Consider the following 27,180-nt stretch of genomic DNA (forward strand, 5'->3'; position numbering starts at 1 on the left):
GACAGTGATCACAATTCTAGACAGCTGTGTAGCTGGGAACTGGATAAATCATGCTGCCCACAGGAGGGCATCCTTGTCACATTTACATTACTGACATTTGTTCAACACACAAGAGACTCAATACCTAGACTAGAGAAAAGGACAACAGGAAAATACACAAAATCAACATCACTTGTCCTAGGTTACAGTCACATAATGAGAGAAAATAAGAAAATACATATATAATAATCATAATCAATAACCCTTGTAAGCAGAAGAGAGGACTACCAAATTCCTGAAGGTAGAAGATCTATAGGAAAGAAATCATATCTATAGCATCATTCAGCCCTGGGGAACGCAAAGCCTGTAGTCATATTTGTAGTCATATTTGCTATGAATGTTTGTATTCCTGTCAATCTAATTTCTTGTACTTCCTTTCTCTTCTTAGTTGTTAGAGGTCTCCAAAGAGCCGTAGAGGATCATAAAGCCACTTTGAAGAGGAGGTTTGAACATGTGATTGAGGGAATCATAAAGACAGGGAATGCAACCCTCCTCAACAGCATCTACACTGAGCTCTACATCACAGAGGGACAGAGTCAAGGGGTTAATAATGAACATGAGGTTTGGCAACTTGAGAGAGCATCCAGGAAACAAACCACCAGTGACACACCCATCAACTACAATGACATCTTCAAACCCCTGCCTGGTCAAGAGAGACCCATCAAACCCCTGCCTGGTCAAGAGAGACCCATCAAACCCCTGCCTGGTCAAGAGAGAACCATCAAACCCCTGCCTGGTCAAGAGAGACCCATCAGAACTGTGCTGACTGTGGGAGTCCCTGGTATTGGAAAAACCGTCTGTGTGCAGAAGTCAATCTTAGACTGGGCTGAAGGAAAGGCAAATCAAGATGTGGAAGTCATGTTTGTGCTTCCTTTCCGGGAGCTGAATTTGATTAGACATGTCCGGTACAGTTTACTCCAACTGCTGAATGTTTTCCACCCAGAACTACACATGGAAGATGCAGAGCAACTTGCTGTCTCTAAAGCAACGTTCATCTTTGATGGTCTGGATGAGAGCCGACTGCCCCTAGACTTCAGAAAGAACCAGACCTGCTGTCATGTCACAGAGTCAACCTCAGTGGATGTGCTGCTGACCAACCTCATCCAGGGGAATCTGCTCCCCTCTGCTCTCCTCTGGATAACCTCCCGACCTGCAGCAGCCAATCAGATCCCTTCTGAGTGTGTTGACCGGGTGACAGAGGTACAAGGGTTCAATGACGCACAGAAGGAGGAGTACTTCATGAAGAGAATCAGTGATGAGAACCTGGCCAGAAGAATCTTCTCACACATCAAGACATCAAGGAGCCTCTACATCATGTGTCACATACCAGTCTTCTCTTGGATTTCTTCCACAGTCCTTGAGCACATGCTTAGTACAGAGAAGCAAGGAGAGATGCCCAAGACCTTGACTGAGATGTACACACACTTCCTGCTCATTCAGACGAAGCTGAAGAACCAGAAGTATCAAGGGGAAATCAAGACTGACCAGGAGGAGCTCTTGAGGGCCGACAGGGAAGTTCTCCTGAAGCTGGCAAAGCTGGCGTTTGACCATCTGGAGAAGGGCAACCTCATGTTCTATGAAGAAGACCTGAAAGAGTGTGGCCTCGATGTCCAAGAGGCAGCAGTGTTCTCAGGAGTTTGCACAGCAATCTTCAAAGAAGAGTCAGTGCTTTTTCAGAGGGCAGTCTACTGCTTTGTGCATCTGAGCATTCAGGAGTTTTTCTCAGCGGTCTACATTTACCATTGTTACACAACCAAGAACATGGAGGCACTGGAGCCCTTCCTTAAAAGGAAGACCAAATCTGTGTCCAAGGAGCTGGCTCCGTTTGAGCTACTGAAGAAGCGCTTCCTTGCTGCGTTGCCATGGAGGAGGAGGAGGGAGGAGCCTCCGGATGAGCTGTCTCTGAATAAGCTGCTGAGGGGGGCGGTACGCAAAGCTTTGCAGAGTGAGAATGGACACCTGGACCTTTTTGTCCGCTTCCTCCACGGCCTCTCTCTGGAGTCCAATCAGAGACTCTTACGAGGCCTGCTGCCTCAGATTGAGAGGAGTCCAGAGAGCATCCAGGAAACAAGCAGATTCCTCAAGAACAGGGGAGATGAGGAGAAGAACATCTCCCCAGAGAGGTGCATCAATCTCTTCCAATGCTTGATGGAGATGAATGACCATTCAGTTCAGCAGGACATCCAAGCTTACATGCAGAAGAAGACATCAACCGAACTGACTCCAATACAGTGCTCAGCGCTGGCCTACATGCTGCAGATGTCAGAGGAGGTTCAGGATGAGCTTGACCTGAACAAATACAACACATCACAGGAGGGGCGGAGGAGACTGATCCCAGCTGTGCAGGTCTGCAGAAAGGCTATGTAAGTATTCATCTTTCTATACAATTTGATCAATCTATTTAACCTTGTCTGTCCCATTGACCCAGAGGTATCTTCTGGAAGGGAGCCCTCCAAACAAAACATGATATAAAACTATAAACACAAAAATACAATTATAGATACAAAACACAAAAAGCTGCTACGCAGCGATGAGGCGGGGCCAGGCAATTTCCGACAAGTTTAGGAGCAATAAGCGAGAGAATAGGAGGATAACAAGAAAGTTGACATTCCAATGTTCATTTTGTACATTCGTATCATATCGTAAAACATTTGTAAAACATTTTGATGCATTGTAAACTCGATTTTGATAATTCAACAATCTGGTCAATGACTTTGTGAATTACAGTCTGAAGATCCAGTGTAGCAAGTTTGGTGTTAATTGATTGAAAAATGTGGGATGAGATATGTTTATACATTTTTAGAGGTTTTGTTTGCTTTTCTTCATAATTGAACATTAACTTCAGCAGCTGTGTACTCAGTCAGTTGTTAGTCATTGTAATCCTCGGCGGGGTTGGGTAGGGTTGCCAACAGCGATGTCTCCGATTTGTGGAGCTTGCGTTGGATTGTGGGTAATGTAGTTTTCTCTGTATGAAGTGTTGGTTTCAGAGGACAGGATTAAACATATTTTTAAAAATTCAATTTCTGAGATAAAATTCTGAAAAAAATCACACTACATCTTGGATATGTGGCCAATGTTGTCACTTTTTTGAGTATGATCAGACATTGATTTGGCGAGAATTAATATGAACTGTATACAGAACTGTCAACAGTAAAACTTTTTGATGTGCTGTGGGCTCAATTTTTCATATTTCAAAGATCTGTGAGGATCGTTTGGTAAGGACAGTCTGAAGATACAGTATATCAATTTTTGTGTCAATTGAACAAAAAATGTGGGAGGATATAGGTTTGATAGGTTTTACAGTTTATGAAAAAATCGGAGTGATGGACTTCAAAATTCCTGCAAGGTCAGAGCATATGAAAGTTTTGTCTCACTTGGGACTACATTCATGTGGTGGTTTTACAGTGATGGCACCTATGGCTGATTTGTTATGATTTTTGTAAGTTTTAAACTTTAGACTATTGCTGTAGCGCCACCTTCAGCTTTATTGACCTACAATGCAGGTTGAGGACTTTGGTTATAGTACTGGAGCTATGTGCAAAGTTTGGTGATTTTATGTCCACGGGAAGTCAGACTTCAGTATAAGATGGAGAATAATAATAATAATAGTAATAATAATAATAATAATAATATAGGCAAATACAATAGGGTTCCGGCAGCTACGCTGCCTGGCCCCTAATAATACAAAAAATCAGATACAAATGAATATAAAATACAATATACAGAATGCACAGTGCTGAGTAAGGTGCTAAACACTTAATGAAAGCAATGATCAGAAAAGATCTGTCCTTTGAATTGGTCCCTGATCTGTCCTTTGAATTGTCCTAATGGACAAAGCTGCCTAATGGACAATTCAAAGCTGCCCTCCTTGTCTCTGTATGTGCACTCTAACCAGAAATGTGTTACTATTCCCTGTTACTTAAACCCCTTACCCCTTACTAAAACAGTTCCCTGTGTTACTAAACCCCTTACCCCTTACTAAAACAGTTCCCTGTGTTACTAAAACCCCTTACCCCTTACTAAAACAGTTCCCTGTTACTAAAACCCCTTACCCCTTACTAAAACAGTTCCCTGTGTTACTAAAACCCCTTACCCCTTACTAAAACAGTTCCCTGTGTTACTAAAACCCCTTACCCCTTACTTAAACAGTTCCCTGTTACTAAAACCCCTTACCCCTTACTAAAACAGTTCCCTGTGTTACTAAAACCCCTTACCCCTTACTAAAACAGTTCCCTGTGTTACTAAACCCCTTACCCCTTACTGAAACAGTTCCCTGTGTTACTAAACCCCTTACCCCTTACTAAAACAGTTCCCTGTGTTACTAAACCTCTTACCCCTTACTAAAACAGTTCCCTGTGTTACTAAAACCCCTTACCCCTTACTAAAACAGTCCCCTGTTACTAAAACCCCTTACCCCTTACTAAAACAGTTCCCTGTGTTACTAAAACCCCTTACCCCTTACTAAAACAAGTCCCTGTGTTACTAAAACCCCTTACCCCTTACTAAAACAGTCCCCTGTTACTAAAACCCCTTACCCCTTACTAAAACAGTTCCCTGTGTTTCTAAACCCCCTTACCCCTTACTAAAACAGTTCCCTGTGTTACTAAAACCTCTTACCCCTTACTAAAACAAGTCCCTGTGTTACTAAACCCCTTGCCCCTTACTAAAACAGTTCCCTGTTACTAAAACCCCTTACCCCTTACTAAAACAAGTCCATGTGTTACTAAAACCCCATACCCCTTACTAAAACAAGTCCATGTGTTACTAAACCCTCTTACCCCTTACTAAAACAGTTCCCTGTGTTACTAAAACCCCTTACCCCTTACTAAAACAGTTCCGTGTTACTAAAACCCCCTACCCCTTACTAAAACAGTTCCCTGTGTTACTAAAACCCCTTACCCCTTACTAAAACAGTTCCCTGTGTTACTAAACCCCCTTACCCCTTCTAAAACAGTTCCCTGTGTTACTAAAACCTCTTACCCCTTACTAAAACAGTTCCGTGTTACTAAAACCCCTTACCCCTTACTAAAACAGTTCCCTGTGTTACTAAAACCCCTTTTCCCTTACTAAAACAGTTCCCTGTGTTACTAAACCTCTTACCCCTTACTAAAACAGTTCCCTGTGTTACTAAAACCCCTTACCCCTTACTAAAACAGTCCCCTGTTACTAAAACCCCTTACCCCTTACTAAAACAGTTCCCTGTGTTACTAAAACCCCTTACCCCTTACTAAAACAAGTCCCTGTGTTACTAAAACCCCTTACCCCTTACTAAAACAGTCCCCTGTTACTAAAACCCCTTACCCCTTACTAAAACAGTTCCCTGTGTTACTAAAACCCCTTACCCCTTACTAAAACAAGTCCCTGTGTTACTAAACCCCTTACCCCTTACTAAAACAGTCCCCTGTTACTAAAACCCCTTACCCCTTACTAAAACAGTTCCCTGTGTTTCTAAACCCCTTACCCCTTACTAAAACAAGTCCCTGTGTTACTAAACCCCTTACCCCTTACTTAAACAGTTCCCTGTTACTAAAACCCCTTACCCCTTACTAAAACAGTTCCCTATGTTACTAAAACCCCTTACCCCTTACTAAAACAGTCCCCTGTTACTAAAACCCCTTACCCCTTACTAAAACAGTTCCCTGTGTTTCTAAACCCCCTTACCCCTTACTAAAACAGTTCCCTGTGTTACTAAACCCCCTTACCCCTTACTAAAACAGTCCCCTGTTACTAAAACCCCTTACCCCTTACTAAAACAGTTCCCTGTGTTTCTAAACCCCTTACCCCTTACTAAAACAAGTCCCTGTGTTACTAAACCCCCTTACCCCTTACTAAAACAGTTCCCTGTTACTAAAACCCCTTACCCCTTACTAAAACAGTTCCCTGTGTTACTAAAACCCCTTACCCCTTACTAAAACAGTTACCTGTGTTACTAAAACCCCTTACCCCTTACTAAAACAGTTCCCTGTGTTACTAAAACCCCTTACCCCTTACTAAAACAGTTACCTGTGTTACTAAAACCCCTTACCCCTTACTAAAACAGGTCCCTGTGTTACTAAAACCCCTTACCCCTTACTAAAACAATTCCCTGTGTTACTAAAACCCCTTAATAAAACAGTTCCCTGTGTTACTAAAACCCCTTACCCCTTACTAAAACAGTTCCCTGTGTTACTAAACCCCTTACCCCTTACTAAAACAGTTCCCTGTGTTACTAAAACCCCTTACCCCTTACTAAAACAGTTCCCTGTGTTACTAAAACCCCTTACCCCTTACTAAAACAGGTCCCTGTGTTACTAAAACCTCTTACCCCTTACTAAAACAGTTCCCTGTGTTACTAAAACCCCTTACCCCTTATTAAAACAGTTCCCTGTGTTACTAAAACCCCTTACCCCTTACTAAAACAATTCCCTGTGTTACTAAAACCCCTTACTAAAACAGTTCCCTGTGTTACTAAAACCCCTTACCCCTTACTAAAACAGTTCCCTGTGTTACTAAAACCCCTTACCCCTTACTAAAACAGGTCCCTGTGTTACTAAAACCCCTTACCCCTTACTAAAACAATTCCCTGTGTTACTAAAACCCCTTACCCCTTACTAAAACAGTTCCCTGTGTTTCTAAACCCCTTACCCCTTACTAAAACAGTTCCCTGTGTTACTAAAACCCCTTACCCCTTACTAAAACAGTTCCCTGTGTTACTAAACCCCTTACCCCTTACTAAAACAGTTCCCTGTGTTACTAAAACCCCTTACCCCTTACTAAAACAGTTCCCTGTGTTACTAAAACCCCTTACCCCTTACTAAAACAGGTCCCTGTGTTACTAAAACCTCTTACCCCTTACTAAAACAGTTCCCTGTGTTACTAAAACCCCTTACCCCTTATTAAAACAGTTCCCTGTGTTACTAAAACCCCTTACCCCTTACTAAAACAATTCCCTGTGTTACTAAAACCCCTTACTAAAACAGTTCCCTGTGTTACTAAAACCCCTTACCCCTTACTAAAACAGTTCCCTGTGTTACTAAAACCCCTTACCCCTTACTAAAACAGGTCCCTGTGTTACTAAACCCCATTGAAATGATCTCATCTTCACTACTTTGTCCCTCATCCATCTACAATATTTACCACCATTCTGAATTTATGACTGGATGAACCACAGTTAAGTTACAAACACAATTTACTATACATATAAAGAGTACTCGCCTATGCTCTACAGCATGATATTTTAGGCAGAGTACTTTTCTCGCCGTCAGCTAGAAATATTTCTGTCTGCTTAATGCAGCTCCTTAAAGCCTCTGGAAACTTGGCTTGAAATAGTAAAAATGCATATATGATAGCAAATGTGTCTCTTTAAGCATCCAAAAACGGCTCATTTTGCTCTCTAGACCATTTCTCAGGAATGTGTGGGCGTGTCAGACAGGGTTTCCGTTAGAGAAAATCGGTACCGGTCAATGTGTCCGGGAAGATTAGACTTTTCCGGACAAACTGGAGAAATTCCGGTCATTATATTATAATATAATATTAGGCCTATTATACTGTAGGTGTTTGTCGCGGTGATTGGCCGTTGTGTAGCTTATATATGGCATTTATTGTCTTATTTCGCATCCGTATGATTAAATGTGTGATAGGCTGTCATGATTCCATGCGCTAGGCCTATAGCCTATGTAATTGCACAGCCACAAAAATAGTCACCTTTGAATTGCGACTGTAGCCTAGAACATGAATGTTTATTTCAATTCATGAATCGGATTTGCGGATGCTCTTTCCAGCTTTAGCCTACCCTTTTTATCAATAAAACAGCATCATTATAACCATGGACATCGCAGTAGGCTATGATGATGAGGAGGACATAACTGTTGAAAAACAACTGATAGGCGGGCTGGGCTAAATACAGAAATGACACAATACATGTCTTGATATATAACATTTTATTTAAAAGTGCAAGAGGTTAGGCAACATGTAGGCTTCTCGTAACATTTTATTTTAAGGCCTGCGGCTGCGCTGATTGGAATTCATAGGCTAGGCCTATAGTCTAATTTCGGCCTTTTATCAGATAGGCTAAAATAGAACAAAACTCTGAAAATAAATATACTGTAGCCTACTTAAATAAAGTGTAAGAACTTACAACGTGCATAGGCTAATTTCCATTCGATATTAATAGGAATTTCCATTTTCGCCTCAAGCTCCGTACCCTGATCAGGCTCTCTCTCGCTTGGTGGCCCGCTAGCCTATAGGCAGGTTTATCTATGGGCCCGCTAGCCTATAGGCAGGTTTATCTATGGGCCCGCTAGCCTATAGGCAGGTTTATCTATGGGCCCGCTAGCCTATAGGCAGGTTTATCTATGGGCCCGCTAGCCTATAGGCAGGTTTATCTATGGGCCCGCTAGCCTATAGACAGGTTTATCTATGGTGGCCCGCTAGCCTATAGGCAGGTTTATCTATGGGCCCGCTAGCCTATAGGCAGGTTTATCTATGGGCCCGCTAGCCTATAGACAGGTTTATCTATGGGCCCGCTAGCCTATAGGCAGGTTTATCTATGGGCCCGCTAGCCTATAGGCAGGTTTATCTATGGTGGCCCGCTAGCCTATAGGCAGGTTTATCTATGGTGGCCCGCTAGCCTATAGGCAGGTTTATCTATGGGCCCGCTAGCCTATAGGCAGGTTTATCTATGGTGGCCCGCTAGCCTATAGGCAGGTTTATCTATGGTGGCCCGCTAGCCTATAGGCAGGTTTATCTATAGTGGCCCGCTAGCCTATAGACAGGTTTATCTATGGTGGCCCGCTAGCCTATAGGCAGGTTTATCTATGGGCCCGCTAGCCTATAGGCAGGTTTATCTATGGGCCCGCTAGCCTATAGGCAGGTTTATCTATGGGCCCGCTAGCCTATAGGCAGGTTTATCTATGGTGGCCCGCTAGCCTATAGGCAGGTTTATCTATGGGCCTGCTAGCCTATAGGCAGGTTTATCTATGGGCCCGCTAGCCTATAGGCAGGTTTATCTATGGTGGCCCGTTAGCCTATAGGCAGGTTTATCTACGGTGGCCTGCTAGCCTATAGGCAGGTTTATCTATGGTGGCCTGCTAGCCTATAGGCAGGTTTATCTATGGGCCCGCTAGCCTATAGGCAGGTTTATCTATGGTGGCCTGCTAGCCTATAGGCAGGTTTATCTATGGGCCCGCTAGCCTATAGGCAGGTTTATCTATGGGCCCGCTAGCCTATAGGCAGGTTTATCTATGGGCCCGCTAGCCTATAGGCAGGTTTATCTATGGGCCCGCTAGCCTATAGGCAGGTTTATCTATGGTGGCCCGCTAGCCTATAGGCAGGTTTATCTATGGTGGCCCGCTAGCCTATAGGCAGGTTTATCTATGGTGGCCCGCTAGCCTATAGGCAGGTTTATCTATGGTGGCCCGCTAGCCTATAGGCAGGTTTATCTATGGTGGCCTGCTAGCCTATAGGCAGGTTTATCTATGGGCCCGCTAGCCTATAGGCAGGTTTATCTATGGTGGCCCGTTAGCCTATAGGCAGGTTTATCTATGGTGGCCCACTAGCCTATAGGCAGGTTTATCTATGGTGGCCTGCTAGCCTATAGACAGGTTTATCTATGGGCCCGCTAGCCTATAGGCAGGTTTATCTATGGGCCCGCTAGCCTATAGACAGGTTTATCTATGGGCCCGCTAGCCTATAGGCAGGTTTATCTATGGTGGCCCGCTAGCCTATAGGCAGGTTTATCTATGGGCCCGCTAGCCTATAGGCAGGTTTATCTATGGTGGCCCGCTAGCCTATAGGCAGGTTTATCTATGGTGGCCCGCTAGCCTATAGGCAGGTTTATCTATGGGCCCGCTAGCCTATAGGCAGGTTTATCTATGGTGGCCCGCTAGCCTATAGGCAGGTTTATCTATGGTGGCCCGCTAGCCTATAGACAGGTTTATCTATGGTGGCCCGCTAGCCTATAGGCAGGTTTATCTATGGTGGCCCACTAGCCTATAGGCAGGTTTATCTATGGTGGCCCGCTAGCCTATAGGCAGGTTTATCTATGGTGGCCCGCTAGCCTATAGGCAGGTTTATCTATGGTGGCCCGCTAGCCTATAGGCAGGTTTATCTATGGGCCCGCTAGCCTATAGGCAGGTTTATCTATGGTGGCCCGCTAGCCTATAGGCAGGTTTATCTATGGGCCCGCTAGCCTATAGGCAGGTTTATCTATGGTGGCCCGCTAGCCTATAGGCAGGTTTATCTATGGGCCCGCTAGCCTATAGGCAGGTTTATCTATGGTGGCCTGCTAGCCTATAGGCAGGTTTATCTATGGGCCCGCTAGCCTATAGGCAGGTTTATCTATGGTGGCCTGCTAGCCTATAGGCAGGTTTATCTATGGGCCCGCTAGCCTATAGGCAGGTTTATCTATGGGCCCGCTAGCCTATAGGCAGGTTTATCTATGGGCCCGCTAGCCTATAGACAGGTTTATCTATGGGCCCGCTAGCCTATAGGCAGGTTTATCTATGGGCCCGCTAGCCTATAGACAGGTTTATCTATGGGCCCGCTAGCCTATAGGCAGGTTTATCTATGGTGGCCTGCTAGCCTATAGGCAGGTTTATCTATGGTGGCCCGCTAGCCTATAGGCAGGTTTATCTATGGTGACCTGCTAGCCTATAGGCAGGTTTATCTATGGTGGCCCGCTAGCCTATAGGCAGGTTTATCTTACGGCTGTTTTTTCATCGCATAGGCCTACTAGTCAATAGCCTACACACAAAATTAATTGGCCTATTCGTTTTTTTTTTATTCAAAAGGAATCATAATATATGGAAATGTAATTTTAGCCTATTGTAGGCCTAATACAATTATGGGGAATTATTTCTCCGGACATTATGACCGGAGAGATTTTAATATATCGGACTTCAACGGATTTTTCCGGAAAAAAACGGTATTACCGGCTAACGGAAACCCAGGTGTCAGATCAGGATTTGATTGACATTTTGATCCGCCAATGACAAACAATCTCATCAAAACTAGCAACGCACTATGCACAGCAACTAAAAGTCCAGCCATATATGTTTGAGCCGTCAGATACTCAAGGATACAGAAATACAGTAGAAGCCCTGCCATCTCCAAATAATTCATTTTAATCGATCACTGAATGGTGAGTTCCAAAATGCTTTTCTATCCATTAGTATAATTAGTTAGCCACAGCTAGTCCTAACCATACTAGCTAGCGCCAACATTATTAGGCTGCTAAGCAGCTACAAAGCACTGAGTTGGCCAGCTAACAATGTTAGATTTCTTTAGAAAAAGGTGAGGTTAACAATAAACATGGAACATTTACTTAAACTTTATCATTAGCAAGTAACTTACATGATCGATCTCTAGGCTCTGGGCATCGGGGAGAGGCTGAAGTGAAGGGAGAGAGAGTACTGCTCCAGCTACAAGACATAGCCGTTGTGCAAAACACATGGCTTTCTGGCAGAATGTAATGAATGAGCGCAGCATATGAAGGTATGTTTCATATGAAGGTATGTTTCATATGAAGGTATGTTTCATATGAAGGTATGTTTCATATGAAGGTATGTTTCATATGAAGGTATGTTTCATATGAAGGTATGTTTCATATGAAGGTATGTTTCCAGACTGCTCCACCACGGCTCACCAAAAACACGGACCACTGTTTCTCTAAATCCAACACAGTTGGAAAACTAAAGAATGACTTGTTGTCATCTCACCGATGAGCACCCAGGGACAGCACAAACAATCATGATGGTGCACAGGGTGGGGAGATAGAGGATAGATAAAAATAGATACCTTAGATGGATAGATAAAAATAGACAAAGATACTAGGCTGGATCAAATAACCCAATGGGACCGAAGGTCGTTCGTATCTCTGGTATCTCTGAAATGTCCGAATGACTGAAACATGTTAAAATGCACCAAATTCAATAAGTGGTACTTGTTACATAAAAACTCATAATAGACCGATAAATACCCTTAATTACTTGTGAAAATGCATCAAAATTGCAATCAAATAGCCAACTAAACTCATATAGCCTAGCCTATAATAGCACTACAGTAGCCTAGAATAAAATAAACTAATTTCCACTTGAGTGCATGCTTTGATCAAATAGCCTACTTTATTCTCAAATGAGGCGTACGCTGCATCGATAGGCTACTGTATTCGCAGAACAAAATGGTATAGCCTAAAAAAAACCAACATTATAACAATTAGAGCAAATGATAATCAATCAATAAATAAATGAATTGACAGACAAGTTGTCGTGTGGCTATTGCAGCCTAAACAACCGATGTAGGCTAAGGCCTAGGCTGTAGGCTATTATTTAACAAATACAGTAGGTCTAGTAGGCTAATCTACATGCCCACAACACGTCTGTGTTCCTGAAGTCCATTAACTGGGAAGATGACTCGATGCTCCTCTGCTTCAGGCTGCTGACGCGCTTTCTGGCTACCAAGGAATGCAGCTCTCGCGCAGCAGACTCGTTTGCGTTTTGTGCTCGACATTAGAACAAAGAAATGAAACATGACAGTAGGCTACAGCCTACAGGCAACATGTAGGTCTACATACAGTTCTGTTTTTATTCACAGTAGGATACAGTACATGTTTATTATGACAGATTTAAATGCAAGTAGGCCTACAGTACTGTAATGAAAATCCCACCAGTAACCAGATAGCAGGCTCAAAAAAAAAAAGAAGAAGTTTTTTAAGCCTGTCCGGTAGACCGGGAGGTTCGGATCTCTGAAGTTCGGATGAGTGGGGTCCTACTGTATATATAAATGTTTACTCCCTGTCTAAAGCAGCGCTTATCTTGTTAGCTGACACTATGTGGACTTCACCGTGTCAGCATCTGGGAGAGCTGTGTGGTAGTTTCTCAGTGCTCTCGTGTTCTCCCGTGCTCTGGGAGAGCTGTGTGGTAGTTTCTCAGTGCTCTCGTGTTCTCCCGTGCTCTGGGAGAGCTGTGTGGTAGTTTCTCAGTGCTCTCGTGTTCTCCCGTGCTCTGGGAGAGCTGTGTGGTAGTTTCTCAGTGCTCTCGTGTTCTCCCGTGCTCTGGGAGAGCTGTGTGGTAGTTTCTCAGTGCTCTCGTGTTCTCCCGTGCTCTGGGAGAGCTGTGTGGTAGTTTCTCAGTGCTCTCGTGTTCTCCCGTGCTCTGGGAGAGCTGAGTGGTAGTTTCTCAGTGCTCTCGTGTTCTCCCGTGCTCTGGGAGAGCTGTGTGGTAGTTTCTCAGTGCTCTCGTGTTCTCCCGTGCTCTGGGAGAGCTGTGTGGTAGTTTCTCAGTGCTCTCGTGTTCTCCCGTGCTCTGGGAGAGCTGTGTGGTAGTTTCTCAGTGCTCTCGTGTTCTCCCGTGCTCTGGGAGAGCTGTGTGGTAGTTTCTCAGTGCTCTAGTGTTCTCCCGTGCTCTGGGAGAGCTGTGTGGTAGTTTCTCAGTGCTCTCGTGTTCTCCCGTGCTCTGGGAGAGCTGTGTGGTAGTTTCTCAGTGCTCTAGTGTTCTCCCGTGCTCTGGGAGAGCTGTGTGGTAGTTTCTCAGTGCTCTCGTGTTCACCCGTGCTCTGGGAGAGCTGTGTGGTAGTTTCTCAGTGCTCTTATGTTCACCCGTGCTCTGGGAGAGCTGTGTGGTAGTTTCTCAGTGCTCTCGTGTTCTCCCGTGCTCTGCAGCTCTGTTGTTGCGTGTGATCACGCGTGCACCTCGCTCTGCACGAATGCTCTTTACTGAGCTCTGTGTGTCTCCCCTATATGTTATGTGTAATGAGTTTAAGTCAGTGAGGCATTCTTACTCCCATCTATTCTCTGATCTTCTAAAATAGATTTTCGGTCTTTAACTGGTCAGAACCAGCTGGAGCTGACCCCCCTATAACTTTTAAAAACTGCTAACTCAGCGCTTGGCATGTTTCCACCTCCTCACATTGCACCATACATACATCCAGTGAGGAGTAACACGTTAGAAAGTACCCGTGCACAATGCATCAACAATCCCTCGCCTACACGGCTGGCAGCTCTGTCTATGGCTCTGACAACGGGAGCTCTCTGCCATGGAAACACCGACACTATTTATCCCTCCTCAAGATCAAGGACTAAATACTGGTCAAGTGTAATCTATGTATAGAGGCCCATAAGGTGTGAACCTGAATCAGTTATTCTGAAAGCACAAACGCCATGGAAACAGGTATTTTTCCTACCCTCATTCCTCGTTATTATTCAGGAAAAGGTGCAAATGCAGTCACCTCTGTCGTGGTGCAGCAAACTAGCCCAAACTAGCCTACTCCTGATTTCTCTAAATCGTATGCTACCAACGGATACATCACCTAGAAGCTGCGTCAGTTATCGATTCATATCATTGTGGATGGCCACAAGTTAAAAATGCCCTTTTTTGCAACATAGGACTTTAATTTCACTATTAATTTCATTTAGGCTCCTACACATGATTGAAAAGTGATCAGTAGTGACTATATTCTGTATTGGTCCATGTAGCCTACAGCATGCAGCGGGCTGAGAGCTGACTGTTCTATCATCTTCTAGGCCTGTACATCAACAGTGAGCTTAAAACCTGTAATTTTAGCTATGTTTTCATTTCCCCCATATCAAAATATAACATGCTGTATACTGTAGGCTATCAAATTAAACGTTTGAGAAGCTTCTCCTCTTGAGGTTGGTGTATTGGTTTGAAGGCTAGGAATGTTGTAGGTCACTGGCCAGAGATGAGGTAGCCTACGAGTTATTGAAAGCTGGGTACCCTTTATTAAGCCTTAGGCTACATATGACATGTGTATATTATAAAAATCATATTATTAAGATGAGAATGTCATTAAGGAACAAAAAGTCATACATGTTTACTTTGTAATTTCAGACTCTCTGGATATGTCCTCAACGAAGCCTCATATGAAGTGGTGGCCTCATCGCTCAGCTCAAACCCCTCCCACCTGAGAGAGTTAGACCTGAGTAACAATGACCTGCAGGATTCAGGAGTGAAGCTGCTCTCTGCTGGACTGGGGAGTCCACACTGCAAACTGGAGAAACTGAGGTCTGTATCCCTGAGCATATTCACATGTTAAATGATTGGATTTAAATGTCTAAGTAATTGTACAGTACATCTCTGTCCTTGAAGAGGGATGTTTTGAGCATCAACATTCAAGTTGAGAAATTATCTTTGGACTACAGTACATACAGTAGAGTTGACAAAATAGGGACTATCATCTCAAAGCATACATACAGACATATACAGACTGTAGGTGGTGGGTGGGTCCTTTATTGAAGGAACAAAGACACAATCAACATGAAATACAAATGTAAATTGGGTAGAAATATACACAAAATCCCAATACACAAGAGTGCAAATAAACAAAGTGTATAAAAGTTCACTCCTTAGCATGCCTAGATGTGTAAAACATGCCCAGGTGTACATGATGAAGTATCAAGTAGTAAGTAGGCTATAGCATGTTGGTAAATGTACATGTCCTGTCCAAAGAGCCTTAGCACCCTCCAAGCTGACTCAGGTCCATAGTGTCCAGCCAATCAGGACGCTGATTGGATGCTGAGTATTCATTAGAGCATGGGTTCCCAAACTCCCATCAATGTGGGCCTCCCCTCTGAAAACAGTGACACACCCGCGCCCCCCCAACCCCCCAAATGTGTCCATTTTGCAAGGCAGCGTCAGCTAGCCCATAACGTTACACAGCTAAGTTAGCTCGGTGGCACCTGCTGCTAGTTAACATTATGACGTTTTCGCACAATATATTCATGCCTGCGGGGGGAGGCTCTCTCTGCACTATCCACAAATTTAGTATAATATTATAGTATCTCTCCCATTATTTATTTCAATCTTCTGACCTTTAAAATCACGTTTCATTCATAAAAACCATAGACATTTCAAAAATAAAAAACATATTTTTCCTTCTTTTTTTTCTAACCATCCCTCCGCGCCTCCCCTGACTTTCTCTGGGGCCCCCTGGGGGAGGCCCGCCTCACAGTTTGGGAACGCCTGCATTAGAGGAATTAAAAACCTGCTCATGACTAAAACATATTAGATGCAGCAGCACTCTCTCTCCTAGCTCCAGAATGAGTCAGTCTGTTTATAATTCAGTCTGAGAGAGCAAGACAATATAGCTGACATTCCTCCTTTTCACCACTAGTGTAGCAGTGTTTGTTTGTAGAATAAATGTCATCTTTGTCACAGTTAAATTATACAGAAAGCAAAGCTACTATCACAGAAGACTGAAGTGAAGAGTGAAGTTACCCGTTTCTGTACTTTATTAGTCTGAAAATGTGTTTTGCCAATGAAAACACGCTTTCTCAAAGCACTGATTACTGGTTAAAATGTTTGCTAATACTTGTCCTTGTCTCCTCAGCGTGAGTGGATGCAGATTAACAGGGACATGCTGTTCTCTTCTGGCCTCATCTCTCAGCTCAAACCCCTCCCACCTGAGAGAGTTAGACCTGAGTAACAATGACCTGCAGGATTCAGGAGTGAAGCTGCTCTCTGCTGGACTGGGGAGTCCACACTGCAAACTGGAGAAACTGAGGTCTGTATCCCTGAGCATATTCACATGTTAAATGATGGGATTTAAATGTCTAAGTAATTGAACATCTCTGTACTTGAAGAGGGATGTTTTGAGCATCAACATTCAAGTTGAGAAATTATCTTTGGACTACAGTACATACAGTAGAGTTGACAAAATAGGGACTATCATCTCAAAGCATACATACAGACATATAGAGACTGTAGGTGGTGGGTGGGTCCTTTATTGAAGGAACAAAGACACAATCAAGACTAAATACAAATGTGGATTAGGTACAAAACAGGGGCGCTGCTAGGATCCCAAATCATTAGGGGTTGAGGGAAAAGCATCAGGGGCTGAAGTTTAGAGGCAGTGACACCTGTTCATTTTGGTTTTTGGGGGGGCCGCATATATTTAGGGGGCCCATTTGAATTCGCCTCTATGCACCTAGCACAAGCACATACACACTCATACAGATTGCACAGTAATCCACAAACTGCTCAAATACTGTTAAGTGGCATCAAAATGTACTCTTTGTGTGAACTAAATCAACAACATCAGCACGGTTCAAACAGAGGACATAACTTCTCTCTAGTATGCTTTGACTACTCTGAAACTATCACTGACTTGGGACACCCAGGTGTTGGACCTCTCAGAACACCACAGAAGACAGGCTCACGTCCTCCACCTCCACAATGTCAACCTGCTGAAGTAGCAGTGGTTGTAACTGAACGTATCGACTCCTGTGTGTCACATGAGATGGTCACCTGAAACACAGATCATGATGAGAATGAATACATTCTGATGAACATAACCCATACAGCAGCATAGAAGCTCACATTCAATATAACAACATGAACATAACCCATACAGCAGCATAGCAGCTCACATTCAATATAACAACATGAACATAACCCATACAGCAGCATAGAAGCTCACATTCAATATAACAACATGAACATAACCCATACAGCAGCATAGAAGCTCACATTCAATATAACAACATGAACATAACCCATACAGCAGCATAGAAGCTCACATTCAATATAACAACATGAACATAACCCATACAGCAGCATAGAAGCTCACATTCAATATAACAACATGAACATAACCCATACAGCAGCATAGCAGCTCACATTCAATATAACAACATGAACATAACCCATACAGCAGGGATCTTGCTGGTGTTTATCTAACAAGCATGTCAGTCATATGTTTTGGAGCACGGTTGTGGAGTGATTTATAAACCAGTAGAAGAATCTTGAAGTCTATTCTGAAGCTGACGGGTAGCCAATGCAGAGCCTTCAGGACGGGTGTGATGTGAGCCCTCCGTCTGGATTTTGTAAGGACTCGTGCCGCGGCGTTTTGTATAATTTGCAGGCGATTGATGGTTTTCTTTGGTAGGCCACAAAAGAGGGCATTGCAATAGTCCAGTCTGCTGGTTATAAATGCATGCATAAGTCTTTCACTGTCGACCTTTGAAAGGAAGGATTGCACTTTTGCCATGTTTCTTAAATGATAGAAAGATACGCTAGTTATGTTATTGACATGAGATTCAATGTTCAGATCAGAGTCGACTATGACACCTAGATTTCTAACCTGGTGTTTGGTGTTTAGTGCCAGTGTATTTAAATGTGTGTGTGTGTGTGACCTCAGACAGGTGAAGGGGAGGGCTCTGTATGACCCTGGTGACCTCAGACAGGTGAAGGGGAGGGCTCTGTATGACCCTGGTGACCTCAGACAGGTGAGGGGGAGGGCTCTGTATGACCCTGGTGACCTCAGACAGGTGAGGGGGAGGGCTCTGTATGAGGCATGTGTGAAGGCGAGGAACGTCGGGGTCTTGCAGGGGGTTGGGTTCCACCAGTGGCAGGGGGTTCTAGGTGGGGGGAGCAGTGTGAGGTTCAGGTGGCGGGTGCTGTATAAGCCCCCCATCCCTAAAAGGACAGGGGACTTGCAGTGGAGAGTGGTGCACAGGGCCCTGATGACCGAGCGCTTTCTGGCCGGGCTTGACCCCGGGGTGGGGGAGGGGGGCCCATACTGTGGTGAGGTGGAGACGGTGGTTCATGTGTTTTCTGTTTGTCTTGTTCCTCTGTTTGTGCTGTTACAGCCCTCATGTGTGAGGTTGGGGTTTGTGTTTTCTAAGGAACTGTTTGTTTTGGGCCCACAGTACACGTGCAGGAGGAGGGCAAAGTGTGTTTTGCTCAATGTTGTGTTTGGGTGAGCTAAGTTGTCCATTTGGATTACAGGGAGGAATAAGGTGAGAGGGGCGGGGCCACGGACCCAGTCCAGGTGGTTAGGGGGAGGGTCTCTGCTTCTTAGGGTAGAATACACCTATTTTGTGATCAATAACAATGTGGCTGAGTTTGAGAGGGTGTGGGGTCTGGGGGTGGCAATTTGTACCGTGGGGGCAGATGGGCTTGATGTTTGTTTGTGAGCTGATGCCGTTCTGTGTTACTGTGTGTGTGTGGGGGGGGGGGGGGATGTTTAGTGTTTTGTAAGGATGTCTCATTAAAGAGCATCAAAAGTCAAAGTCTCTGTTCCTCCTCTCTCTCCTCTTCTCTCTGTTCCTCCTCTCTCTCTCCTCCTCTCTCTCTCCTCTCCTCTCTGTTCCTCCTCTTCTCTCTCTCCTCTCCTCTCTGTTCCTCCTCTTCTCTCTCTCCTTTCCTCTCTGTTCCTCCTCTTGTTATGGTTCGGGCCGGGTCCGCCCCGGCTCACCCCCTGCTCCCAGTCTGGACCCCCGTTTCTGCCCCGGACCCCCGATTCGCCCCGGACCCCCGATTCGCCCCGGACCCCTGGTTCGCCCCGGACCCCTGGTCCACTCTGCTTGCTCCTGGTCCAGACCCTCGCCCCGGCCCGGGCCCCTGGTTTGTTCTGCTCACACCCTGCTCCCGGTCCAGACCCTCGCCCCTGCCCGGGCCCCTGGTTCGCCCTGCTCACCCCCTGTTCCCGGTCCAGACCCTCGCCCCTGCCCCGGACCCCTGGTTCGCCCTGCTCACCCCCTGTTCCCGGTCCAGACCCTCGCCCCTGCCCCGGACCCCTGGTTCGCCCTGCTCACCCCCTGATCCTGGCCTGGATTCCTGACCCTGAGCTCCTGTGCCCCCTGGACCTTCCTGGACCCTGAGCACCTCCTCTCCCAGTGACTACCCCTGCACTACCCCCAGAGACTATTGTACACTTTGTCACTTGGTTTTGTTCTACCTCCTTGTGTGTTTGGTCTTGTGTTCGTTGTCTTGTCTTCTATGTTGGTTTGTGTCCTCCCAGCCCCAGCTCTAGACACCTGTCCCCTCACTAGTCTCACGTCACTCAAGTCCCTCCTCTCCTGGCCCTTTAGTTCCCCCCTCTGCTTCTGCCTGGTCCCTTTCCCTGTCCCAGCCTCGTTCCCCGTTCCCTTCCATTGTGTCCTTGTTCCTGTGTCCTTGTGTTGGTGTCTTGTTGGAATCCCTCCATGTCCTTGTCTGGGTGATTGTCTGCACCTGTGTCTCGTTATGTCTTGTTGCACACCTGTACATTGTTCCTTGATTGTTCTCCCAGAGTATATATGCCCTCTTGTTTCCTTTGTTCTCTGTCGGTTCATTGTCAATGTTAGTGCGTGTTTCCCCTGCGTTTCCTCCCGGTATTATTTGGAAATTAAAACCCTTATTTTGAACCTGAGCTGCTTGCCTGCCGTCTGCTTTTGGGTCCTGCCTCAAACCCTAACAGAATGAACCGACCAATTATGGACCCAGCGGACGATTTAAGACAGGTACCATCGAATGTTTGGCGCTTTGTGGAGGCGGCTGGTTATGCCTTTCGCCTGACTGATGAAAAGAGGTTTTATGAGTTGGCTCTCCAGGAGATCTCTAGCAGGCCTTTCTTAGCAGACTCTTTAGCCGGGACTACAAAGCGGTTGACCTCCGCCATCGCCTTGGCATCTGCCAGACTGCAGCCTGATTACAAGCCTGATTACCTCACTGAGATCGACTACTACTTTGACCCCACTGAGTACATTGATCCGGTGTTGGACTGGTCTGAGGGCAAGGAGATGGCAGCGTCTCTCGGACCCCAGGTTCTTCCTGATGCCCCCCGGTGTCCTAAGAGGGCATCCAAGAGGCGGTGGCGTTCCCGTGGCAGCCGTTGCCTCCGCTCCTGCGCCCCGGCGTCTGCGCTCCCCAGTGCCCCGGCGTCTGCGTTCCCCAGTGCCCCGGCGTCTGCGTTCCCCAGTGCCCTGGCGTCTGCGCTCCCCAGTGCCCCGGCGTCTGCGCTCCCCAGTGCCCCGGCGTCTGCGCTCCCCAGTGCCCCGGCGTCTGCGCTCCCCAGTGCCCCGGCGTCTGCGCTCCCCAGTGCCCCGGCGTCTGCGTTCCCCAGTGCCCCGGCGTCTGCGTTCCCCAGTGCCCCGGCGTCTGCGCTCCCCAGTGCCCCGGCGTCTGCGCTCCCCAGTGCCCCGGCGTCTGCGCTCCCCAGTGCCCCGGCGTCTGCGCTCCCCATTGCCCCGGCGTCTGCGCTCCCCACTGCCCCGGCGTCTGCGCTCCCCAGCGTATCAGACATTCCCCTGCTGACCAGCGGCCCAGTGACTCCGCTGTCCAGTGTCCTCGAGCTACGGCAACCCAGCACCCCGGAGCATCTTTTGTTCAGCGCTCTGGCGCCTCCTAGTCTCTGCACCGTGGGCACCTCCAGGTCTCCGTGCCACAGACGCCCCCTGTGTTCCATGCCTCAGCAATCCACGGAGTCCCAGCCGCAGCTGTCACCCATCAGTGACCTGCAGTGTTTCCTGGACACCGAGCTGCAAGCATCTCCTGTTCCTCATGAGCCCCGGCAGCCTTCCATGGCTATGCTCCAGCAGGCCCCCTTGGCTGTGCTGTTCCCTGAGCTACAAGAGACTCCTGTTCCTCGTGAGCCTCAGCAGTCCTCCATGGCTGCGCCCCCACAGGGCCCTGTTCCAGGCCCTGTAGCTGTCCATGGACCGGCAGCTGACACTGACCCTATAGCCGTCGCCATTGCTGTAGCCATAGCTGTGGCTATTGCGGTAGCAATTCCGGTTCCAGACTCCAACTCCTTACCTGACCCAGTTCCTGTCCCCTTAGTGGTGGCTGTCCCTGACCCCGGCAGCCCTGTTAGCTCCAGCCCTGTTAGCTCCAGCCCTGTTAGCTCCAGCCCTGTTAGCTCCAGCCCTGTTAGTAGCTCAGGCCCTGTTAGCCCCAATCCTGTGAGCCCTACTAGCCCCAGTCCCGTTGTCCCTGTAGTCATCCCATTCTCTGTAGATGACTCGGCCCCTGACCCCATAGTCATAGTCGTAGCTATAGTTGTAGGGGTAACGGTAGCAGTTGCAGGTCCTGACCCTGTCTGCCCAGCTAGTCTCGGTCCCGTTAGCCCTGTTAGGCCCAGGCTATCTAACCCTGTTCAGTTAGGGGATACGGACTCTGATCTCCTAGAAACCCCTGGCTCAGCTGCCATGCCAGGCCCTGTGGCCACCCCAGCCCCAGGGCTGGTCCTCTGGCGATCTTCCTGCTCTGTTCCCCCCGACACCGCTCTTCTTGCCCTCCTGCTTCATGGCCGACCACCTGAGCGGTTTCGCCGGCCTCGGGGCTTGCGTCTACGTCGCCAGCCGCCTAGGTGGGTCCGTCTGTGCCGTCGGCCCCCTGAGCGGGTTCTCCTGCGCCGTCGGCCCCCTGAGCGGGCTCTCCTGCGCCATCGGCCCCCTGAGCGGGTTCTCCTGCGACGTCGGCCCCCTGAGCGGTCTCTCCTGCGCCGTCGGCCCCCTGAGCGGTCTCTCCTGCGCCGTCGGCCCCCTGAGCGGTCTCTCCTGCGCCGTCGGCCCCCTGAGCGGTCTCTCCTGCGCCGTCGGCCCCCAGAGCGGTCTCTCCTGCGCCGTCGGCCCCCTGAGCGGTCTCTCCTGCGCCGTCGGCCCCCTGAGCGGTCTCTCCTGCGCCGTCGGTCCCCTGAGCGGTCTCTCCTGCGCCGTCGGCCCCCTGAGCGGTCCTGCCTGCGCCGTCGGTCCCCTGAGCGACCCTGCCTGCGCTACAGGGTGCTTCGGTGGTCCTGCCATCGCCTCTGGAGGCCAGCTCTGCTTCCCGAATGCTTCCGCCGTTCGGCCGGGCCTCCTGGTCGTCCTCCGGACCTGCCCTGCCGTTTTGTTCTCTGGTCGCCTGCCTGGGACGTTCTGCTCTGTCCCTGGTCAGCCCTCTGGCCGTCCGCCGGAGGAGTTCTGCACTGTCCCTGGCCAGTTCCCGGGCCGTCCGCCCAGGGCTCCCGGTGCTGTCCGTTTCCCTCCTCCGGGCCCCCTCCGCCCTCCCTGGTTGGGGTTTTTGGGCCGTCTGGGATTCGGCCTTTGGGGGGAGGGGTACTGTTATGGTTCGGGCCGGGTCCGCCCCGGCTCAACCCCTGCTCCCAGTCTGGACCCCCGTTTCTGCCCCGGACCCCCGATTCGCCCCGGACCCCCGATTCGCCCCGGACCCCTGGTTCGCCCCGGACCCCTGGTCCACTCTGCTTGCTCCTGGTCCAGACCCTCGCCCCTGCCCCGGGCCCCTGGTTTGTTCTGCTCACACCCTGCTCCCGGTCTAGACCCTCGCCCCTGCCCGGGCCCCTGGTTCGCCCTGCTCACCCCCTGTTCCCGGTCCAGACCCTCGCCCCTGCCCCGGACCCCTGGTTCGCCCTGCTCACCCCCTGTTCCCGGTCCAGACCCTCGCCCCTGCCCCGGACCCCTGGTTCGCCCTGCTCACCCCCTGTTCCCGGTCCAGACCCTCGCCCCTGCCCCGGACCCCTGGTTCGCCCTGCTCACCCCCTGATCCTGGCCTGGATTCCTGACCCTGAGCTCCTGTGCCCCCTGGACCTTCCTGGACCCTGAGCACCTCTCCCAGTGACTACCCCTGCACTACCCCCAGAGACTATTGTACACTTTGTCACTTGGTTTTGTTCTACCTCCTTGTGTGTTTGGTCTTGTGTTCGTTGTCTTGTCTTCTATGTTGGTTTGTGTCCTCCCAGCCCCAGCTCTAGACACCTGTCCCCTCACTAGTCTCACGTCACTCAAGTCCTCCTCTCCTGGCCCTTTAGTTCCCCCCTCTGCTTCTGCCTGGTCCCTTTCCCTGTCCCAGCCTCGTTCCCCGTTCCCTTCCATTGTGTCCTTGTTCCTGTGTCCTTGTGTTGGTGTCTTGTTGGAATCCCTCCATGTCCTTGTCTGGGTGATTGTCTGCACCTGTGTCTCGTTATGTCTTGTTGCACACCTGTACATTGTTCCTTGATTGTTCTCCCAGAGTATATATGCCCTCTTGTTTCCTTTGTTCTCTGTCGGTTCATTGTCAATGTTAGTGCGTGTTTCCCCTGCGTTTCCTCACGGTATTATTTGGAAATTAAAAACCTTATTTTGAACCTGAGCTGCTTGCCTGCCGTCTGCTTTTGGGTCCTGCCTCAAACCCTAACACCTCTTCTCTCTCTCCTCTTCTCTCCCTCCTCTCCTCTGCTCCTCCTCTCTCTCTTCTCTCTGCTCCTTCTATCTCTCCTCTCTGTTCCTCCTCTCTCTCTCCTCTCCTCTGATCCTCCTCTCTCTTCTCTCTGTTCCTCCTCTCTCTCTCTTCTCTCTGCTCCTCCTCTCTCTCCTCTTCTCTCTATTCCTCCTCTCTCTCTCCTCTTCTCTGCTCCTCCTCTCTCTCTTCTCTCTGCTCCTCCTCTCTCTGTCTCTCCTCTCTCTCCTAGCTCCAGAATGAGTCAGTCTGTTTATAATTCAGTCTGAGAGAGGAAGACAATATAGGCAAGGCAAGGCAAGGCAAGTTTATTTATATAGCACATTTCAGCCACAGGGCAATTCAAGGTGCTTTACATGAGACATTAAAAGCATTAAAACAAAAAGCAAGACATTATAGACATTTAAAACAAAAGGCAGGACAAATTAAAAGCAATTAAAACAAAAAGCAAGTCATTATAGATATTTAAACAAAAAGCAGGACAAATAGAATACAGGAATAAAAGTTACAGTGCAGTATACTGATAAACATAGCTCCTCTTAGAAAGCAGTGGCAAAAAGAAAAGTCTTCAGGCTTGTTTTAAAAGAACCAAGAGTTGCAGCAGACCTGCAGTTTTCTGGAAGTTTGTTCCAGATATGTGGAGCATAAAAACTGAATGCTGCTTCTCCATGTTTTGTTTTAACTCTGGGGACAGAAAGTAGACCTGTGCCAGACGACCTGAGGGGTCTGGATGGTTCATAGCATATGAGCAGATCAGAAATATATTTTGGCCCTAGACCATTCAGTGCTTTATAAACCAACAGCAGTATTTTAAAGTCAATTCTTTGACAGACAGGAAGCCAGTGTAAAGACCTTAGTACTGGTGTGATATGCTCCACTTTCTTAGTCTTAGTGAGGACTCGAGCAGCAGCGTTCTGAATCAGCTGCAGCTGTCTGATCGATTTTTTAGAGAGACCTGTATACATGCCGTTACAGTAGTCGAGTCTACTGAAGATAAACGCATGGACAAGTTTTTCCAAATCCTTCTGGGACATAAGTCCTTTGATCCTTGATATATTCTTCAGGTGATAGTAGGCTGACTTTGTAATTGACTTAATGTGGCTGTTGAAATTCAGGTCTGAGTCCATGACTACACCAAGATTTCTGGCTTCGTTTGTGGTTTTTAGCATTACTGATTGAAGTTGAGCACTGACTTTTAATCGTTCTTCTTTGGCTCCAAAGACAATTACTTCAGTTTTATTTTTGTTTAGTTGGAGAAAGTTCTGGCACATCCAATCATTGATTTGTTGAATGCACTTACTCAGCGCTTGTATGGGATTATAGTCTCCTGGTGATATAGTGATATAAATTTGTGTGTCATCTGCATAGCTATGGTAACATATTTTGTTGTTTTCCATAATTTGAGTTAGTGGGAGCATGTAAATGTTGAACAGAAGAGGCCCCAGGATGGAGCCTTGGGGAACTCCACAGGTCATTTTTGTCAGCTCAGATTTGTAATTGCCTATAGACACAAAATAATCCCTGTCCTTTAAGTAGGATTCAAACCAATCTAACACTGTACCAGAAATTCCCAGCCAATTTTCCAGTCGGCCTAGTAGTATGTTGTGGTCTACCGTGTCGAACGCAGCACTGAGATCCAGTAGTACTAAGACTGAGATTTTGCCATTATCTGTGTTTAAATGGATGTCATTAAATACCTTAATTAGAGCAGTCTCGGTGCTGTGATGTGGTCGAAATCCTGACTGGAAGACATCAAAGCCATTACTTAGTGCCAGGAAGTTATTCAGTTGTTGGAAAACAACCTTTTCAATTATTTTGCTTAGAAATGGGAGGTTTGATATGGGCCTATAATTGTTCATTTGTGAGCTGTCTAGATTATTCTTTTTTAAGAGTGGCTTGATGACTGCAGTTTTCAGGGTATGTGGGAACACACCTGAAAGAAGAGATGTGTTTACAATTTGTAGTAGATCAGAGGCCATGCAGTTGGATACAGTTTTGAAGAAGTCTGTAGGTAGAACATCAAGGCAACAGGTGGAGGATTTCAGATATTGTATAGTGTCCCCCAGGGTTTTATGGTTGATCGGATTAAATTGTGTCATGGTACAATTATTGATTTTAAGTGGACAGTGTGACGACACATGTCCTGTACCTGGAATGGAGGCACTGACTGCTTGTCTAATTTTCTGAATTTTGTCAGTGAAGAATGAGGCAAATTCATTGCAGGCCTTGGTGGATAGAAGTTCAGAGGCTACTGACACAGGAGGGTTTGTCAGCCTATCAACAGTGGCAAACAAAGCACGCGCATTGTTATGGTTTTTGGTGATGATGTCAGAAAAGAAGGTCTGCCGTGCATTTCTCAGCTCCATATTATAAATGCGAAGTCTCTCTTTATAGATGTCATAATGAACATGGAGATTTGTTTTTCGCCATCTGCGTTCAGATTTTCGACACTCTCTCTTTTCTATTCTGACCAGCATGGCCTTTCTCCATGGAGATCTTCTCTTACCAGAGACCACCTTCACCTTAGTGGGCGCAACGGCGTCAATAATGTTTGTAATTTTAACATTGAAATTATCTACAAGCTCGTTGACTGAGGCCATAGAGAGGGCAGGTGTGGACGAGAAAGCCTGAGTAAATATCTCACTGGTGTTTTCAGTGATGTGCCGTTTTGAGATAACCTCTGATTGAGAATTTGTGTGCATGGAGATAGTACTCTCAAAGAAAACACAGGAATGATCAGAGAGCGCAACATCAGACACCTGAACCTTAGAAATATTCAGACCTTTGGTGATGATTAAGTCCAGAGTGTGCCCCTTGTTGTGTGTGGGCTCCGTCACATGCTGAGTCAGTCCATAGTTATCAAGGACACAACCTAGCTCTTTAGTCCCTCTGCCCTGAGGGTTGTCAACATGGATGTTAAAATCACCAACAATAACCACACAGTCAAAGTCAATGCAGACAGTAGACAACAGTTCAGCAAAGTCATCAAAGAAGTTTGGACAGTATTTAGGTGGCCTGTAGATGTTTAGAAATAACGCTCGGGAAGAGGAATTCAACTGAAGAGCCACATATTCAAAGGAACCAAAATTTCCATAACACATCTGCTTACATTGGAGGGAGTCATTAAACAAGATGGCTACTCCACCTCCTTTCTTATGCACTCTAGCCTCGCTCATAAAGCTGAAGTTGGGAGGAGTTGACTCAATAAGAACAGCTGCACTGTTACCTTGGT

The 27,180-nt window shown here is 47.1% G+C and overlaps 1 protein-coding gene across 1 annotated transcript in view; it reads left to right on the forward strand.

The window, feature by feature from the left end:
- Positions 1-854: 854 nt before the first annotated feature.
- The window catches only part of LOC311328763 (uncharacterized protein), a gene marked incomplete at its 3' end in the record, with an annotated part of 67,151 nt that continues 40,825 nt past the window's right edge, over positions 855-27,180 (forward strand). Inside the window, exons 1-3 of the mRNA XM_084462675.1 lie at positions 855-2,402; positions 14,865-15,038; positions 16,363-16,536. Coding sequence (XP_084318801.1) covers positions 898-2,402; positions 14,865-15,038; positions 16,363-16,536 — 1,853 coding nt within the window. The 5' untranslated portion in view covers positions 855-897. The remainder of the gene's footprint in view (positions 2,403-14,864; positions 15,039-16,362; positions 16,537-27,180) is intronic.

The sequence above is a fragment of the Borostomias antarcticus genome, assembly GCF_949987555.1.
Source record: "Borostomias antarcticus genome assembly, contig: scaffold_53, whole genome shotgun sequence".
Classification (NCBI taxonomy): domain Eukaryota; kingdom Metazoa; phylum Chordata; class Actinopteri; order Stomiiformes; family Stomiidae; genus Borostomias; species Borostomias antarcticus.